This window comes from Tenrec ecaudatus, chromosome 11 (genome assembly GCF_050624435.1).
Source record: "Tenrec ecaudatus isolate mTenEca1 chromosome 11, mTenEca1.hap1, whole genome shotgun sequence".
Lineage (NCBI taxonomy): Eukaryota > Metazoa > Chordata > Mammalia > Afrosoricida > Tenrecidae > Tenrec > Tenrec ecaudatus.
In genome coordinates, this window is record NC_134540.1 from 70,668,623 (window position 1) to 70,688,611 (window position 19,989).

Genomic DNA, 19,989 nt, shown 5'->3' on the forward strand with positions numbered 1-19,989 from the left:
ACAACCTCACAGTGAGCAGTCAGCACAGTTGCCCCATCTTCGGGAGGCTGGAAAGGAGCCCTGGTGGTTTGGCGGGTTAGTCGGGCTACTAACCACAAAAGCAGTGAAGTCAGCAGCCGCCCTGCCCTGCGCGAGGAAGACATGGCTGTGGAGATTGACAGGCTCGCACTCTCAGGGGCCGTGCTGCTGGGGCCCCTAAAGTCTGTGTTGGGATCGGCTCCAGGGCGGTGTGTGGGAGTTTGGAGGGACCCAAGGGGCTGGGCTTGTGTTCCGAGGGAGATGGCCGCAGAGGGGCGCCCTGCTCCTGAGGTTAGAGCCGTGGGGATGGGAGATATTGTGAACAAGCCCCCAGCTTCGGAGGGACCAGGTGCCCTGCATGGAGGCAGCATGGCAAGATACAGGTTGGGGGAGTGGGGTGGGGTGGCTGGGGGCATGGTTGTGAGTGCTGCTGTGTCCTCGGGAAGCAGGGAGTGCAGGTGAGTGGGGGTGCGGGTGACCTGAGGGAGGCCCAGGGATTATCACCCTCAGGGTGGCTGTGCCCAAGCCCCTACTCGCCTAGGGGACACGCATTTTGTGAGGCTGCCCCGGACTCAGCCAGCTAGGAGTTGTCTCTGTGTTGTTGAAATGACACGATTTCATTGTGTTTTCTGTGAAACTTTCCACGAGAAATTAGGTGCCTGGCTGACAGTTCCTACACAGATTGTTTTGCGGCATCGGTGACGTGTTTCAGTGTGAGTGACAGCGCGATGGCCCACCTCCCGGTTCAACTGCAAACCAGCCGAACTTGCTGCCGCGGAGTGGATGCTAACTCACGGAGACCCTGTGGGATGGGGCGGGACCGCCTGCCCCTGTGGGTTGTCCGGCCTGCCCACCCAGTCTCTTCCCTCGTTTGCTTTAGAGTGAAGGTCAGCTCTGGTCTCACAGGGATGGTTCTGGATGGAGGCATCCCCTTGACCATGGGCGACCATCAGTGATTTTTCTAAAAGGCGGCCTTGGGAGCGAGGCCACTGGAGGGTTGAAGGGTCCTTCCAGACAGTAGTGGGAGGGGAACGCTCCTGGTTCAGGAAATCTAAACTTCCAAGCATTTGGGGTTCTGCATTCTCCCCCCACTCTGTCAGGGCCCGCCTAAGCAGGCCCTGCCCCCGGGTAGAGGTTTGGATGACGGTAAGAGAGGGGAAGGGGGTTCGGAGAAGGGTCCCCTTGGCAGGCAATGGGACCGGGCTGGGGGTAGGAGAAAGCGAGGATGAGAAGGAAGAGGGCCCAAGGGCCAGCGGTCGGACTGAGGATGCCGGGGAGAGCTGGGAAGATGAGAGGGGCGTGCGAATGGCAGGGCTGAAGGCGGTGGGGTGCGTGGAGGAGCAGAAGCCGGGGAGAGCCCAGCCAGAAGCACACCATCTCCATGGATAGAGGAGGTGCACTCGAGGGCTAACGGAAGACCAAAGCAGCGAGGTGAGGGGGGCTGGTCGTCAGGAGTCATGAGTACTGGAGTCTGGAAGGGGGACATCCACCCGCGTGTGGGTCCCAGGAAACATCGGGGTGAGCAGTGCCTTGGGCTGGCCACTGGGAGACCCGACAGGTAAGGGAGAGATTTCCAGGGCCCAGGAAAAATTCAGCTCAAGTCCAGTGCTTAGCTTGACCCGTGTGATGTTTTTAAATCCCAGTGAGTTGCTGGCATTTAACAAGTCAGATTCCACATGAAAACGCGGACACTGAGTCGTCTCAAAATCAGCACTTCTGGCTCGGTGGACACTTCCTGGGGGCTAGTTGGGAAATGTTGCCACTTTACACATGGGGGTGTCTTCTCCGTTTGCCACAATCTCCGTCAACCACCTTGGGTCCCCGACCTGAGTTGACAGGAGGGCCCACCAGCATCTTACACCAAGCCCAGCACACTGACTGCACAGTGACGGGCAGAGAAGTGGCATCTCCAGCCTTCCAGCAGGAGCCCTGTCCAGTGCGGACACTAGGGGGCAGCTCTCTGCGGTCTCTGAGGGAAAGGGCTGCTGGTCAGTTTTCCGTGCAAATGGTCCCAGGAATTTTACTGCTGGACATCTCAACAGTATCCAGAAATGGAAGAGGGCAAAGCCGGGACATCGTGATGTCCCCTTGTGGCTGGGGTCTGCCGGACAGCAGTGGTCAGAGCACTGGACTGGGCTGGAGGGAGCCTCCACCCTTCTCTGGGGCTCTTCTGCACATCCCCGGGTGATTTAGGTTTGTGATCCAGATGTCCGGAATACCTCCCAGACCCTCAGCCTTTCCCAGTCCCTGGTGTGACCTCCACCTTCCTGGAAGCAAACAGGCCGTCAGCCTTGTGGGGGGAGGGGGGGCCCTCCGGGACGGGCCTTTGTACTCCCGACAAGAGTTAGTCTTGGAAGCCCATCCTAGAGGGTTCTTATGAGTGACACCACTTCTGTGGCAGTGAGATGGGAACCAGCTCCGGAGACAGACAGGTGGACGACTGCTCCCCCACAACCACCCCACCACCCTCCCCTGCTCATCATTCCCACCTTGAGGTTCTTGGCCTCCTGCCTGGAATTCCCACCACCACCTCGGCCTTTGTCAGCCAGCCCTCAGAGTGGACTTTGGAATGGAGAGGACAGCTGGAAGAGGAGGAAGCCCAGACTGAGGTTGTGAGAGTGGACGGCCCCGGGGCTCCCTGGAGCAAAGCAGGTCCTCAGGCCCTTTCCCTGCAAGTAGCAGGACCCCGTTGCAGAGACCCAGCCAGCTAGAGCCTGGAGCATCGCAGACCTGCCAGGAGAGCACAGGCCAGGTGGAGCATGGGGACTGCGCCCCCGGGTGGGAGCGCCAAGCACATCCTTGCTCATCCCCACTCGGAAGGCACCAGGCTCAACCCAAACCACCCTCACGGCAGCCCTGTAGGACGGGGTGGAACTGCCCCGTGGGTTTCCGAGGGAGGCCTGCAATTCTTTACGGGAGTAGAAAGCCCCATCTTTCTCCCGAGGAGCGGCTGGGGGTTTCAAACCGCAGACCTGGCAGCTAGCAGCCCAACTTGTGACCACATCAGGGCTCTGACACAAAGCCGGTCCCTTGAAACAGGTCAAGGCGGGAGCTCTGACACCCTGGGAATGAGCAAATGCTACACACCAGGGCTTCCCCCTGCCCGGCCCGGCCCTGCTCAGGCTGCCCTGGGATCCTGTTCTCTCTTCTCCAGTGGCTGCTGGCAGACAGCGCTTGAGGAGTGAGGACCTGGGCTTCAGTCCTGCGGGAGCATCCTCCTGCAACCTGAAGATGGGCCCTGCCCCCACCGAGGACAGGCACAGGCCAGCTACCCCAAGGCGGGAGCTACCGCCTGCGGTGACATCACCAAGGCCCTGCTTCCCTCTCTATAATATGGAGGAAGGTCGTCATTTCACCTGAAGCCCTGCGGGGATATAGTGAAAGTGCTGTGTAAACCACAGCTCTGGCCACATGTGAATCATCATTGCCGGCTTCCTGGGTCGCTGTCTGCCCTGCCCTTCCCGTGCTTTTGAAATTCCTGTGGCTACTGCTCTCCTGTCTGGCTCCTGACTCCGAGTCGCTCTGACCTTTGGTACTTGCTTGTGTCTGGGTCAGAAATAGACAGTCTTATCCCGGGGACCAGCTCGGATTGATGCTGGTTACCTGCAGCTTGGCCCTGACTCACTTTCACTTGGTGGGAGAGTGGTGCAATCCATTAGTAATGTCTGCCAAGGGTCCTGGAGGAGGGAAAGGAAGCACTTGCGACATCATTACTCTGCCTGTCTCTAAGCATGATGATCTGCTTGAGGTGACGCAGGGCCGTCTAACTTAGATGCCTGACCTCATGACTCGTCTCAGCCACAGGTCCGGGCAGCACTTGTACAGAGAAGTCTGGTCTCCTTCCCACAAGGGCAGGGGTGGAGGAACAGGTCTTGGGCTGGAGAGCCAAACCTGGAGGCCTGGGCTGTGCATCACCTGTCCATGAGCTGAAGTGCTTGAAGCCTGGGGAGGGCTCAGGTTGGCGGTTACTCCGCCAGAGGCACCCTCTTGGAGGGAATCCAGGTAGGGTGTCGCCAAAAAAGGGAAGATAAAGGTCATTTCAAAGGAGCCAGGTAAGGGGGGTTATCTGTAACGGACACCAACAGGGTGGCATGACCGTGGAAGGGGAGGCAGACCTGGCAACAAATCTGCAGGGCTTTTCAGATGGTACCTGTGGCCTCTGGTGGCGCGGTGGTTATTTGTTGGGCTGCTAACCACAGGGTCAGAAGCTCAAAACCACCAGCTTCTCTGTGGGAGAAAGACAGGGCTTCCTACCCTGTGAAGAGTTCCAGTCTTGGTTCTACCCCGTCCTGTAGGGTCACCGTGAGTCAGCATCCACTCAGTGCAGTGCCGATTTGGCTTTTGTGCTCTGTTTGCTTTGTAGCTTCTGGTATGGGAGTAATCTGTACATGCCAAATTAAAATAATCATTCCTAATCCAGTCCTGATCAGCTCCAAAGCCAGAAAACCCTTTGCCATCAAGTCCCTTCTATTAGGGGCCCCCAGGAGAGTGGAGCTTCCGTAGGGCTTCTGAGCAGCAGACTGCCTCCTTTTTCCTCGAGTTGTTGGTGGGTTTGCACTGCCAACCTCTGTTAGCAGCCAGTGCTGATGCATTGCCTCCTTGGGGCTCCCTCCCTTCGCCTCACTCCTACAATAAACCGGCTTCAGCCCTCCATTGTCTTTAAGCTAAAGCCTTTGAGTGTCCGTTTGGGAGACTCTTCACTGCCGGTTTCCTTCCCCCCAGCTCCTCCTCACCATGAGCTGGCAGCCCCTGCCCTTGTAGCCGGTCTGGGCGCCTGCACCGAGGCCCTACTTTGAGGACTCAGTGGGTCATGGCATCCCTCATGTGCTTCCAGAAGCACACATTGGACCCTGTCTGGAAAAAAAAAATAATTTCTCCACTGTTCCTGCTCATCCTGCTTGTCTCTCCCAGAAGTCTCCACTTCCAGGAAGGCTGGTTGGAACCGCAACTAAGGCTTCCCCAGAGCTTCCCATGCTTCCGCCACACTGCCCCAGGCCCACCTAGTTGCGGGCATCCCCCTAGAGTGTAAGCTCCCTGCGGCCAGCCAGTGTTTTCTGTTCACAGCCAAATCCCTTGGAGTCCTGGTAGCATAGTGGTTGCATGTTGGGCTGCCATCCGCATGGTTGGCAGCTTGAAACCACCAGCAGCTCCTGGGCACATAGGGCTTTCTACAGTCTGAGAAACCCACAAGGGCTCACTATGAGCCAGCATTAAGTCAATGGCAGGGAGACCAGATCCCTAAATCATAGCCTGGTCAGAATGATGCACTAGATGCTAGACCAGCGGTTCTCAACCTGTGGGTCGCGGCCCCTTTGGGGATTGCCCAATTCATAACAGTAGCAAAATGGCAATGATGAAGTAGCAATGAAAATAATTTTATGGTTGGGGGTCGCCACAACACGAGGAACTATATGAAAGGGTCGTGGCATCAGGAAGGTGGAGAACTGCTGCTCTAGACCCTTCCCTAGCTTTCCACCCAGGTGGTTATGGCCCATATGCCCATGTGCCAACCTCAGAAATGACCCCCGTGTTCTCCAGCTCCTGGAGGGTGCTTTGCCTGCTCAGGAGACTTCCCAACCCCACAGCCCCAGGTTCTGCCTGGGGGAACTAGCCCTAGGCCGCTAGCCAACGTGCTGGCAGCCCTGGAGAAGTGCAGCTCCTTCCCACAGCGACCTCAGCAGAGAGCCCATCCCTTCAGAAATGTGGGCCCCGCCTCCCCTATATCCCTTCCCCAGCCACTGCCTCTGCATACGGTGGAGATCAGTTCACAAGATTTTGTTAGTTTCTGGGAGGACAGAGGCTCGTCCACCACAGACATGAACCCAAGCAGCAACCAGCAGTGGTGCCGGCCCAGCCTCATGCCTGACCTCGCCCGGCAGGGGCCTGGGCTGCCCGTGGGCGTCTCCAGCCCTGGGAGTTTAAGCCAAATTCTCTCACTACCTCTTCACTCACTACCTCCAAGAGGAGAAGGGTTATTCCACCCCCTCCATCTTAGTCAGAGGTTTTCTACTGGACCTCATTTCTGTACTCGAAGCTGTTGGCTGGGAGAACCTGCTCAGCGGTGAAAAGCCAGTCTCAGTAGATCGATGGGTAGACATCCATCAGGACCCACAACACTTTCTAGGAGCCGGTGAGAACTGGGGCATGCAGACTATGAATAGTCATCAGTGGCCCTGAGGGTGGGACAGAAGTTCAAGCCCACCAGCCCCGATGCAGCGGAATATTGAGGAGGCTGTCTGCTCACATACAGCTTACAGCCCCGGGAACCCACAGAGGCAGCTTGAATCTGTCTGATGGGGGCACATGGAGTCAGAGTGGGCTCGATGTGCGTTTGATTTTCGGGTGCTACTTGGGGTCCAGTTCTTCCTCTTCTCACAGCCACCTTCTGCGGAAGGTGTTCCCGTTGTCTCTGAGATGAGGCAGGTTGGAAGCCAGGGACAGCCGGGGTGTGCAGCTAGCCAGAGCCCAGCGCTTGTCCACCAAGCCAAGCCGAGCCCTCCCACAGCGACCCTGGGTGCACACTTGCCTCCCTCGTGGCTAATTTGTGGGTGACTTGCCCACGTCGGTTTCTCTAGACCCACAGGTGACTTCACCAGGCACCAGAAAGCAAACTTGGGGGGCAGCTGCAGGGAGTTTGGATCTATGACGCCCGGGGCTTAGAGCCAGTTCCTTCACTGCCATGGAGGGAGAGTAGAAGAGCCAAGATTTTACATGTGGGTGACCTGGCCCACTAACTGGAGCAGGATGGTGCTCAAAGGCCTGCCAGGGGCGTCTCTCAGGTGAGGAGGGCAGCCCTGCACAAGCTGGACTGCAGCCAGGACCAGGAAGAGCACCATGGGTTCAAGGCCACGAGAAGTGGGCGGGGTGGGGGCCCCCACCCCCGCTCAGCACTGTCGCCAGGTTTCCTCGGAGGAAGAGCACGTGGCTAGCAGGGCTTCAGCTCATGACCCTTTCCGTTCTATTTACCCTTCCGGTGGATCACTCAGGTTGCTGTTAGCTATGGCTAAACGTGCCCTGAGGCCCTGATGACATCATACAGCAGCGGGAAGCATGACCCCTTTCCTGAGCCAGACATTGGACACTGGGTTTGATCGGTATTGTGCCCTCTGGGAAGTGAGGCAGCAGAGGAGGAAGGCAGATTGTAATCACTGATCTCTCATGTGTCTGAGATGAACCTGTCCTTCAAGACGCCAAGGCTGCTTCAGTTTTATGTCTCCTTTGTTGTTTGTTTAATCCACTCAGACCATGATTTAGATCCGAGGGGATCAGGAATCTCCAGGCTTAGTTTTAAGGATCCAAGACTTCTTTTAAAAAAAATTTTTTTTTGTTTGTTTTCAACAAAGCATACTCCAGAGAGACAGCTCTGTCAGGTCTGAAGGTAAACAGCCTTCCACTGTGGCCAGTCCCTGGGGATATCACCACCCCTTTCTGACTTCCCTTAGCCTTGATAAGATGTCACTCCACTTTGATGGGACTTTTTCTGGTCTCTCATCTTGACTTGGTGTGCCTCCAGGCAGCAACCAGGAAGCTGACAGACTCCACTGACACACTCCTGGAGGAGGACAGAGTGGCCTAAGCCTAGAAAGAAGTGTCATTCCCTTAAGACATCCCACAGATATGGGGGTGTCGTTCCCAGTACCCGGACAGGCACGAACCTGGTGTCTGATGGTGGTGTCCACAGTAGCTTCTTCCTCAGTGAAATGCCACAGGACAACAAAAGTCCTTGCCCCTAGAGAATAGGCTTCTTCCAAAAACATCCCTCTTAAAGGAGCACAGCCCTTTTGGAATTACCAGCAGGAACACGAAGAACATTCAAAGTACCATGGGCTGCCCAAAGAACAAATAAATCTGTCTTGGAAGAATACAGCCGGAGTGTTCCTGGGAAGCCAGGATGGCGAGCCCTGTCAGGAGAGATTGGTCCCTGGAAAGGGACAGCATGCTTGGTACAGTAGCAGGGCAGTGACAGAGGGAGGCCCTCAGCAGATGGACGGACACCGTGGCTGCAGCAATGGGGCCAAACGTAAGAATGCTTTTGAGGACAGTGCAAGAGCATGCAGGGTTTGTTTGACGCATAAAGGGTTGGGCACTGTCAGTGGGAACCGACTTGAGACACCGAACCGCTAATGCTACATACGAAGACGCCCTGGTGCCTGCGGAAAAGCCGTGGTGAAGGGGTACGAAAAGGTCGCGAAGTTCACTCTTAACAGCACCCTCCCTGCAGAAGATGGGATCATGGATGCCGCCAATTGTGAGCAGTTTCTTCCAGAAAGAATCAAGGTGGATGGGAAAGCTGGCCATCGCAGTTGGGGGAAGTTCACCACTGAAAGAAGCCCAAGCAAGATGACTGTACCTTCCGACCAAAGGGCCTCTTCCAAAAGGTATTTGAAAAATCTCACCACAAAGTAGGTGAAGAGTAATCTACGGGATTGGTCGCACGTGGTCCCCAACAGCAATGTTATGAATTAGGTTACTTCCAGATTAACTAGGATGAAGCAGAGGAAAATGAGGATTAAAACTCACTTCTTGGGATATTTTCCATGAGTCCTCAAATAAAACTTAGGATCTCTGCAACGAGGGTGACAGGGCCCCGGGCTCCATAGGCCTGCATTCACTCCTGCAGCGAGTCTAACCTGAGCATGCCCAGGCACTGGGGAGCTCGTCAGTCACTGCTTGACTTCAAAAATGTCAACAGCCTATTTAATCTGGTGCTTTTTCTTCAATAAAAAGTCAGGGATACGACAGCCATGGATGGACTCCTCATTCATTCAGAGCAAAAACAAGTGGCTCCTCCTGAGGTGCCCTTCTTGTGGGGAAATGTCAGTGTCAACAAGGACAGCTTTCTGGGGTATCTGTATGATGCCCACTTAAAAGAAACAAAAACTACTCTTGATAAAGCTGTGTGTGGGTCCCCTAACACGGCAATTCCAAGTCACACTAACATTTGGTGGTGGGACCGGCGAATGAAATGCCTGCATACATCCACCAAAAGGCATGGGCATAGTAACACACTGTCCTAGCGACTCAGGCCAGAAACCATCATCCTGTGGTGTCCTTGCAAGGAAATAGGTATCACAAAGAAGGATCTACTGCCGTATGCAACATGAGCGACACTTAGATATGTGAGGGAGAAAACCAGACACATGAGGATATGATTTCTTTATAAAGCTTGCAGATAAGACAAACTAACCTACTGTGGAGCAGTCAGGGAAGAGATTGCACTGGAGCGGGAAGGGATGGTGTGGGATGTGTTGGTTAGACAGGTGTATTCAGTGAGTAAAAATCCCTATCAGATTCAGAGTAGTTTTCTGCGCACACAGATCTTGTACTTTAAAAGTACCACGTGTGGAATCCCTACATGTTAAAATACTCTTGATCTAGGAAATCCTGGTTCAAAGTTTCTCGTGTGTAGGGCGGGTTCCATCACAGGGCGTGCCTTGTCTGTGACCTCCCATACCGAGCTCACAAGGCCACTGGAGACATGTACACACCTAGCACTCCTGGGCGAGACCAGTCTGGGGAAGCAGTCCTAAGAACTGCTCATAGCCAGCGCTGCCACTCGCTGAGGGCCAGGGCCTGTAAACAGAATGAGCCCTCTGGAAGCCTGCTTCTCCGGGACATTACCTCCCCCCACCCCACCCCAGGGTTCAAGCCCTCCCTGACAACTAAGAATGACCAAGGGCCAGAGGTCTCCCAAAATCCAGTGCTTTGATTTCTTCCCCGAGTCACCTACACACTTAGTAAAATGCAGGTTCCAGGGTCTCACCCCAGACTTGAATCAGAAGAGAGGAACCCGTGCTTCTCCCAGGGAGCTAGATGTGTTGAAACCTAGTTACCAGTTCTCTTGTTACCAATTCGGCCGTTATTTACCTTGCACTCTGTTCCCATGGCTTTGGGGCCCAGGGACAGCCCTGATCACTAAGGTTGAGAGCCCAAAGCCCTGTCAGTGCCATTACCTTAAATCTCTAGAGCCTTCTGGGTTTTGTTTGTTCACTTTTTGTGAATTGGGTGACGTTTACAGAGAAAATCAGTCGTCCATTCAATAGTTCAGACATTCCACTGTTTCCCATTTCCATCCCCTGTTCTAACCCTTCCTGTCTTATTTTGACCTTGAGCAAATGCTGCCCCTTGATTTTGAATGGCTGAATGTTCTAGAGAGTGTGTACTTCCCGAGGGTCTATTGTTTTGCTGAAAATTGAGCCTTCAGGGAGTTGCAGGTCAAAAGGATGACTGAGGGCCCTGCTCTTAGCCAGGGTTCCACCAGTCTGCCGCACCAGAACGCCTGGTCCTCGTTCTGACGGAGTGTGAGCGCACGTTTTACTAGCAGTCTGTCCAGGACCTTCTAAAGTCATTCCTTTGAGTCGGTGCCAGGCACCGGTTCCCCTTGCCCCTCAGTTGTGGAGACCAGAGTTCACATGGTCCACAAGTCCTACAGATGAATTGCTGCCATGTGTCGTATGACTTTTTAATTCTTCCTTGTTCCACATGGACAGTAACAAATACCTAACAGGTAAATTTGTTTTAATTTTATCTTATCTTTTCATGTATTTATTTTAAAATCATTTTATTGGGAGATCGTACGTCTTATCACAATCCATACATACATCCACTGTGTCAAACACATTTGTACACCTGTTGCCATCACCATTCTCAAAACATTTTCTTTCTACCTGAACCCTTGGTATCAGGCCATTTTTTCCCTCTCCCTCATGAACCCTTGATCATTTAAAATTATATTTTTCATGTCTTACACTGACAAGATGTCTGCCTTCACCCACTTTTCTATCGCCCGTTCCCAGGGAGGGGGCTGTATGTAGATCCTTGTGATCAGGCCCCACCTTTCCCTTACCCTCCTGGTATCACTATCTCATTATTGGTCTTGTGGGGTTTCTGTCCTGGATTCCGTTTCCAGCGCTTATGTGTATCAGTGTACATGCTCTGGGTTAGCCGCATTTGTAAGGTAGAGTTGGGATCATGATAGTGAGGGGGTGGGGGAGAGGGAGGAAGCATTAAAGATCTAGAGCAGTGCTTCTCAACCTCCCTAATGCAGCAACCCTGTCACACAGTGCCTCATGTGGTGAGCTTCCAACCATAACATTATTTTCGCTGCTACTTCATAAACTGTCATTTTGCTACTGTTATGAATCAGACAACCCTGTGAAAGGGTCATTCGACTCCCAAAGGCGTCACGACCACAGGTTGAGAACTGCTGAACTAGAGGAAAGTTATGTTTCAGTGCTATACTGCACCCTGACTGGCTGTCTCCTCCCTGCGACCCTTCTCTAAGTTGCCTACAGATGGGCTTTCAGTCTCTATTCTTCACTCCCCCTCATTCACAACACGATTTTTTGTTTTCTGATGCCTGATCCCATCGACAACTCAAGATTATACAGGCTGGTTTGCTTCTGAAACTGGTCAATTTAATCTATTTATACTTATACTTACCTATTTTTACTTATACTAATTACACATATAGGATTTATTCCATCTTATTTCATATTTTCTACTTCAAGTATATTTTCTTTCTTGCCTTGGAATAAACTGGTAATATGGTAAATTTAGGAGATTTATTATAAGTTCAACTCATAGTGACCTGAGTGTAGAAACACTACAGAGACAGTCAAATCATATTCTAAGATACTTCCCAAGTAATCCATTTTTAAAGCAGGAAAACAAACAAATATAAAACCAGGAAAATGGAAAACACAGAAGGCAAAAATAGTTGACTCATGCCCTAACATGAGTATAATTACATTCAATAGACATGGCCTAAAAGTGCAAATGAAAAGCTGATAGTAACAGAATCTAACATCCTAAGCTACATGCCGTCTGAGTAAGGAGTGTGGCTGAGCAGACAATGACTGTGAGGAGCACCGAGGAGTCCATGTGTCTGAGGGATGGTGCTGGTGCAGACACCGAGTCTCATGTCGTGGAAGAAGGGCGGTGGAACTTCGCCTCGTGCGCTGGGCGGCATGTTATCAGGAAAGCCGTCCTTAGAGAGGGCGGTCTCTGGTCAGATGGACCAGCAAGTGGCCACGTGGGTAGAGTCCAACATGACACCAACTGTGGGGGCGGCACAAGACCAGGCTGTTCCCTGGGTTCTACACAGAGTCGCCCTGAGTCTGGACTGATGGCACCTCACAACGGCAGCAACATCATATCCTGTTTATCAGAAACCAACTTCAACTATAACGATGGAAATATGTTAAATAAAAGAACAGAAGATTTCTCATGTAAACAATCAAAAGGAAGCAGTACAATAAAGACTTGAGATCAAGCAAATTGCCAGAGAAGGGCATTCAATGATGGTGTAAGGGGTCAGGTGACTAAGAAGACACAGCAATCCTAAATGTGCATGCACCATAGAAAAAGCTGCAAAAGATGTGAAAGAAAAAAATGACTTGAAGGAAAATAAAAGGCAAATTCTCAGCGGTAGTTGGAGATTTTAACATTGTTCTCTCAACAATTAACTTGGCAGGAAATCTGCAAGGATACAGAACTCAATACTACCAACCAAAAGGTTCTAAATGACATTTACACAACTTTCCATGCAGTAACACATTTTTTTCCAAGTGTTTTCAAATCAAAATAGACCATATCCTGGACCACAAACAAACCTCAATACATTAAAAAAAAATCAGAGTTTGTGTTTCAACTATAAAGAAATCAAATGTCAAATCACTGACAGAAAACAGGTGATCAAGATCTCCAAATATCTGGAAACTAAACAGTTAAGGAAACTGAATTTGCAAATTAGAATCTCTGAACAAGGAACTCTCCAGGCTCTGAAACCGTGAAGAGTTCTACCGAACGTTTCAAGAACTCAGACCACTTGTGCATCACCTCTTCTAGAAAACCTCACACTGCCCAGCTCACCTGAGAAAGCCAGTCTAGCGTGTGCCAAAACCTGGCAAAGACAAACACCCCCACAACTACAGCCGGGAACCTCTCAAGAATCTGGGCCTTCGCACTTCCACAAACGGCTGCGTCCCCGAGAGAAGTAAGAGCGGAAGCACATACATATGCATAGCTATGTTCAATGCAGCAATATTCAAAATAAGTAAAAGAGGGAACAATCTAAGTGCTCATCAACAAATTAATGAGCAGACCTTGGTACACACAGTGGAACTCTACACAGTGGTATCTGTGAAACACCTTGTAACATGGACGAACTTGAAGGACATTGTGCTCAGTGAAATAAGTCAATCATAGAAGGTCACATACACTACAAATGCTGTATGAGACCACTATTACTAAGTCATGAAAAAGTTCACACACACAAAGAAACATTCATCTGCAGGGAGGGAAGCGGGAGGGAGGGAAGTGTGTAGACCTGCACGAAAGGTGAGGGCAGCGCAGTAGGGCCAAGGCAAAGGAAGACACTAGTAGGGGTCATGCACAAGTAGAAGCAGTCCTGGGAAATACTATCGTACACACAACCCTGCAATAACAACATGCAAGTGGATACACGGGAAATATGTAAGCGGAACAGATGTGGGCTGGCATATAAGTGCACAGCCACAGATAGGAAATATAGGTCTGACCAAGGAGATTTCTACAAATGTATTTGCAACTGCTGTAAATACATCCAGGTAATGTAGGAGAGCATGCAGAGGCAAAGTGATGCCAACTTCTCGGCCCAGGGGAAATCTAGGTCCACGGACAGAACAGTCCCAAACGGCAACGTTGTAGACCCTTCTTTGGCGAGTAGCGACTGGGGTCTCAAAAGCTTGCAAACATTATCTCAAATATAACTACTAGTCTCCTCCTGCCTGAAACAAAGAATAAAGAAAACCAAAGACGCAAAGCCACAAGAACCATAGCCTGCACTAGCCCGAGGCCAGGGAAGTCACTGGTGTTGGCCTGCTGCCAGCAGTAGACTGATCAGGACAATAGAATGTCCAGGACAGAGTGCAGAAAAAAATGTAGAGTTAAGGTCAAAAGCAGAAATCGGGCCTCACTACTGGTAGAGACTAGTGGAAGTCCCAAGACTATGGTCCTAAAACACCCTTCCAGCCTTTCCTCCAAGCCAGTCAGCTGCAGTGACATTTGGGAGTCCAGTGCTCACAGCAGCAGCCCTCATGTGAGATGATCAGGGCAGCACGCGCCCAGAAACAAGGTTCAGAAGGCAGGCACGTGAGTCGTGCCATTGCATGAGGGGTGCGGAATGTGTGAGACTTGTTAAAATGTGTGTAACTGAGTGGGAACTAATGTGCTTTGCACTCTCACCCACACCACGATGAAACGTCTCATCAATGTATTACAGTGGGGAACCTGCTGCAAGACTCCTTTGAAGCGCTGAAAGGCAAAGATGTCACCTTGAAGAATACGGTGTGCCTGACCCAAGCCCCGGTGCTTCCCTTCAATTGCCCCCATCCGTGTGATGGACAGCTAGACGATGACGGAGGGAGGAGGAGAAGGGAAGCTCCGGAGCCCGTGTTGGTGAGGAAGAGGGAGTGCAGCACAGACCGACAGCCAGCAGAAGGTACACAGCTGTGCTGGGAGGAAGTGAGAGTGGGCGAATCTGTCCCATGAGCCAGTCCTTACAGAAGGTCTAGCGGAGGGGCAGTGACAAAGAGGAAGGCCTTTAAGGCTCGGAGTGACACTGTGACCGGCACACGGGGCTGCCACGTGACTAGTAGGAGGGTGGCACGGGACTGGACAGTATGCTGATGTGTTGTCGCTGGATGGCACCTAACAACGACGACAATGAATGTGTGAATCACAAGTTAACTGTTAAAATACAAACAGTCCAGTTACAAAAATAGGGCAAGACATGGACCGACATTAAGAAAGGCAAATAAACACATGGAAAGATAGTCGGCACCCTGTTATTTGGGAAGTGTCAACGAGGACCAAAGGAGGCGGCCAGACGCTACTGGAACAAGGCAGATGAAAGAGGGAGACCGCACCAAATGTCGGCAAGGCTGTGCACAAACTGGCTCTCCGGTTCAATGCTGGAGGGTCGGTAAACAGGCACAAGTACCTAGGAAACAGTTTGGGCAGTTTCTTATCAACTAAACACTTACCATATGATCCAGGAGTCCAACTACGGCACGTGGACCTGACAGAAATAAAAACGCATTTCCACGCGATTGTGCACACAGCAGCTTTATTTGCAACAAACACTCCAAATGCGCTACAGCAGACGACGGTCAAGCCGGCGGGCGTGGACTACTACTCAGCACTGAAAAGGTACAGACTTGATAGGACGACTTGGGTTTTGCAGCCATGACACTGAGTGAAAGAGACTGCTGATCTCAAAGACCGAGCACTAGATGATTCTATTCACAGAGCACTCTTCAGAAATACCAAAATTACAGAGATGAAGGGCAGTGGCCAGGGGCTAGGAATGGTGGCAGGGAGGTTAGTGTGACCAAGGGGCAGCCTGAGGGAGGAGCTGTGGCAGAGGACTGGTTCTGGATCCTGACTGTGGTGGTGGCTACCGGAGTCTACAGGTGATAAAATGACACAGGACAACACGCATGCACGCACACAGTACCAGCATCGTGCTCTGGTTTTGATATTGCACGATAGCTCCATGAGACAGAAATCACTGGGGAGCTGGGTACCTCTACATTTCAAAATAAACGTTCTCAAACATACCACATTTTCTTCTTTTAAGCCCTTCTGCTCTCCTCTTGGGAAGCCTACCAGGACAAAGGACAGGCTAGTCCATCCCGTGCACGCCGTTCTTGGAGCAGGTGAGAAGAGAGAACAACCCGCATGCAGGAGGGAGACAACCAGCTCCCCTAGCTTCAGAATTTGAACTGAAAGACACACATGGTGTCCACGGAGAGCTCTGCAGCTGAACAGTCTGGCAAGTGCAAGCCGGCTGGGTGACGATGACAACAAGAGGACCGGCGAGGGTCCCTCCCTGTCTGGGAACGCCAGCTGACTGACCGAGAGAATACACAGCTTTCAGAGCCATTTTGGTGGGTGGGTGGGTTTTGGCTTCTTGCCAGGATCCTGACTCACACAGACACAGACTGAAAAGAGTAGCGTGCATCAGTTTGCCTACGCCCTGCCCCAAACACTCCTGCTGCCTAAGACGGTGGTTTTTCAGTCCCCCAGTCCTCATTGCTGACAAGCAAGGTGAGCCGCTCCAGGCAGGCTAACAGAACACTGGCCTCTGCCCAAGCAGGATTCCAATGCCAAGGGTGGGGGGTGGTTGCTGGAATTCATTCATAATCCGGACGCTGGAGTTCATTCATTTTTCTTCCCTAAGTCTCTATCTTTGGTGGTGGTACAGGGTCAACGAAGGGCTACAGTCAAGGGACTCCGTCTACTGCAGCAGTGATTCTAGTGGAAAGTCAACCAACATGGGTCACGTGAAGGTCGAGCCACCACCTCCACTCCCACACCCGGCTTCCTGTCTCGGTCAGGCCACAGCATGGTGATGACTGACTGGCACCTAGCGTCCAGTCCTGCCTCTGCAACCCCTCTGTGCCCAGGCTCTCCCACTGGCAGCACAGTGGGAAGAAATGAGGGACTGCGTGCAGAAGTCAGCTGCACCACTCCAAAGGTCAGTTTGCTCGTTGTTTGTGCTCGAGTCAGAACGGAACTCTGTGGCCTGCCTCTACCTGCCCACGACCGTTTTTGTGGTAGGACCAAGAGTAGGCCCAAAGTCTCCTTCCATCAGTGACCTCTTCTCCAAGCTGAAGGGCACCTTTCACAGGGAACCGGCACGCACCTGACCGCCAAGAATTTCATGAATGCTGTCTTGACCCTTCCCCATTGAAGTTGAGGCTTGGTTTCCTGGTGCCCAAGGGACAGGCAGAGGCCTGATTTAGACATTCAAACTGTGAACTCAAGCCTCAGGATCTCCTACAAAGGCAGGATAATTTGGTATTCCTTTTGGCTTTGGCACACCCCAGACCAGGGTCTTTCAAAAGCAGCCTCCGTGCGCGGTCCAGTCTGCACCCGATTCAGGCAGGGACGGTTCTGGGCTCCCTGCCTGGCCTGAACGATTCCTCAAAGCGCCACACAGCCCAGGCCTCGCTCCTGCAGAGTGTGACTGTCCTCCTTGTAAAGCTACCAAACGCAGGAGCTCTGGAAGCCTCTTTCATGTCTCCCCCTTCCTTCAAATTTACCACCAAAACCAAGACCAAAATAGCCACTGCCACGAAGTTCATTCTGACTCAGCAACCCTCCAGGACAAAGAGCTGCCCCCACCCCATTTCCAAGCCTGTCGCCTCGCTGGGAGCAGACGGCTGCATCTTTGGAGTGGCTGACCTTTCAGTTACGGCAAAGGACTTACCCACGAACCACCAGGACTCCATCCAAATGTACCCCATGCCTTCTTGCCTTCTGCATTTCAGAGAGCAGTTATCCACTAAGCTAATGCAAAAACAGCACTGCCCAGCTCGGCCCCACAGGAGGCCAGGGTGAAAAGTATGGTTCCAGGGACAACCCCCTCCCATCACATACAGCCCTGCCCGTGGCCACCCAGTCTATCTTGTTAAGAGACTTCTGCATGCGCGAACTAGCCTCCAAGCCACCCTTCACACTGGCAACCTGGCTGTGAGATACATAGCCCTGGAGGCCAGGGTTTGGTGCAGGTAGGTTGAAGGCCCTCCCCACCTATAGAGGAGGACCCTGAATGCCCCTGCATTTGGTTAGTCTTGTCACTTTCTTTGGAATTCAGAGGGAAGAGACGTTGGTTGGCAAGTCCCACACCAAACCCAGGGCTCTCGACGCACGCAGAGAGGTGGTGTGAGGAGACGGACAGGGTGGGCTTGAGCACCCTTCAGTGACTGCCTCTCCAGGGACCTCCATCTCCAGGGCTTAGGTTGGTACCAGGCAGTGGAGTCATCTGTCAGCAATCTCCCCAATCCCATGCAGGAAGAAAGGTCACAAGGAATAGAAAGAGAAACACAGAACGTGGCCAATGTAGTCATGATGCCCCAAGCTCCCTCGGATGGTCAAGATGTAAACTTTGTTTTCAGTCAACGGAGACAGAACAATCAAGAACTGGAGCTTCTTCCCTCTCCCCTCTCACACTCGGGTGCCAGAGCAGTTCCTTAGGCTGAAACCCCAGCTGCAGAGCCCCACGGTCATCACTTCCTTTATTGCTTCATTCGTGTCTTTGGCTTCTCTAGACCCACAGACTCCTCCATGCAGGGGCTTCCAAAAGCACGGTGAGGCCCAGCAAGGGTTCTGTGTGCACCTCCTGGCAACTGCTGCTCCCCACACCTAGGTTGGCCAAAGGGGCCAAAGAGGACAGTACAGCTCTCTCGGTCTTCATTTTGAAACTGCTGTAGAGGACTTGACAATCACAAGTTTCCAGGTCTCAGCAGGCCGCTCAACAGGCGATGTCGTTTTGAACAGGGTAGTGCAGGGCCCCAGTCTTCCATGGCACTGAGAATGAAGTCAACAGATGTCCAAGGCAAGCCCTCTGACCTGAGCCACTGGCCCGCTGATCCCAGTCCTCAAAGTTCTCAAGCTGACCCCCCCAGGCCTGGACCGTGCGGGCATCTCCTCTCAACTTGCACAAGGGGCAGCAGCCTTGACTTCTGGAAGAAACTTCTTCAGTAAATGCAGTGAGCAGTCCCACACAGACACTTGGTTAGACCGTGGCCAAGGAAGGGGAGGGAGTAGCTATGCTCCGCCACAGCTGGGTCCTCTGAGGAAGACCGACTCGCCGATCCTAGGGGACGGTGCTCCCTGTTGGCGCTGAATCACCTAACCTAATGACTTCACCACACCCAAATGCTCAACTCTGAAGGCAGTCGGCAGGGAGGCAAAATGACTGTCTTGAGGAGGACTGTGGGCAGGCAGGACAGCACACGTGCCCAGGACACACCACAAAGCAGCCAGCACCAACCTGGTCATGGAGGTTGCATCACACGGCATCTTCAGGGAGCTGGAGGCAGGCGCTGTGGCAGGAGAGGGAGTTAACAAGGGTCAAAGCTTTGCCAGGTTAGCACATCCAGACCCTCTGTCCCAGTCATCCCCCTCCTGAGGGTTTTCTCCTCCCCCAACAAAGTAGTTCTCAATAGAGAACCAGCTGGATACATGCAGTGAATGGGCTTTGCAGAGACGCATCTGCATAAGCAAACATTTGGGTAAATTACTTATGTTCTCTGAGCCTCCTCTGCCTCCCATCTGTACGGTGCAGAGGCCGGCAGCTACTTCACAGGGCCTTTGTGCGGATTGCAGGGGACGGTCCATGTGAAGTACCGGGCCTGGGAGTCGACAAGAAAGGACCGCTCTGAGGAGTACAGGCGAGCACCTAGCAGCGGGGAACTGGGAAGGGAGGTGGAACTGGAAGGCACATGCTTTCAGTGCTACGGCGGAGTCCTGCAGCTCAGGAAGGACGCAAGGGAAAGCTGCCCCTCTTCCACTAAGGCAAGCGTTTCCCCAACGCTTCTAGATCTCACCCTTGGACAACTCCTACGGGAGCTCCGAGAATCCAATAAAGGGGGGAAGAGACAGGGGAAGAAGGGGTGACATTCAAAGAATCGGCTTCCCAAAGGCAGGGCTGTGCCCATGCCGGCAATGCCAGCATGACAAGGGACCGTGCGGCCAGCAGTACAGACAGGAGAGAGGAGAGGACTCATGATCGCACGCAGAGCCCACTCTTCACTAGGTCTCTCGATGCAGGATCTAAGAGAGTGGCAGTCCTGTGCCCTCTCCCCCCACCCCCAGCCCTGCCCCACCTTAGCTGTAGAAAATGCACGAGAGCCCAACCTGCAGTCAATACCACTCAGTGCCAGGAACGAAACTAATGAAGTTCTTGCGTGTAAAGATCTTAGCGAAATCTATGCCAGAGTCTACAGTGGGTTTTTCTTTTCAAATGTACTCTAGCCATAAGTAGTGCAGTATGTATCATTTAAAAAACTTTTTTCTAAAACGTCATTACTATACCATTACCATACATAAAAAAATCAACAACTGCTTAAAATGAGCTAAGTATTCAGCCAGGGGCCAAGTTTCTCCTTGCTCACCAATGTGTAGTCTGGAGACCTGTTA

The 19,989-nt window shown here is 52.4% G+C and overlaps 1 protein-coding gene across 8 annotated transcripts in view; it reads right to left on the reverse strand.

Annotated features, from left to right (window-relative positions):
• Positions 1-15,118: 15,118 nt before the first annotated feature.
• KANSL3 (KAT8 regulatory NSL complex subunit 3) overlaps positions 15,119-19,989 on the reverse strand; it is a 41,671-nt gene continuing 36,800 nt past the window's right edge. For 7 of the 8 annotated variants that reach the window (XM_075563177.1, XM_075563172.1, XM_075563174.1 and 4 more), the window contains 2 exons: positions 19,092-19,202; positions 15,119-18,893 (listed from right to left, as the gene is read on the reverse strand). In XM_075563177.1, coding sequence (XP_075419292.1) covers positions 19,146-19,202 — 57 coding nt within the window. In that variant the 3' untranslated portion in view covers positions 15,119-18,893; positions 19,092-19,145. The remainder of the gene's footprint in view (positions 18,894-19,091; positions 19,203-19,989) is intronic. The other variant, XM_075563176.1, reaches the window with a different exon arrangement.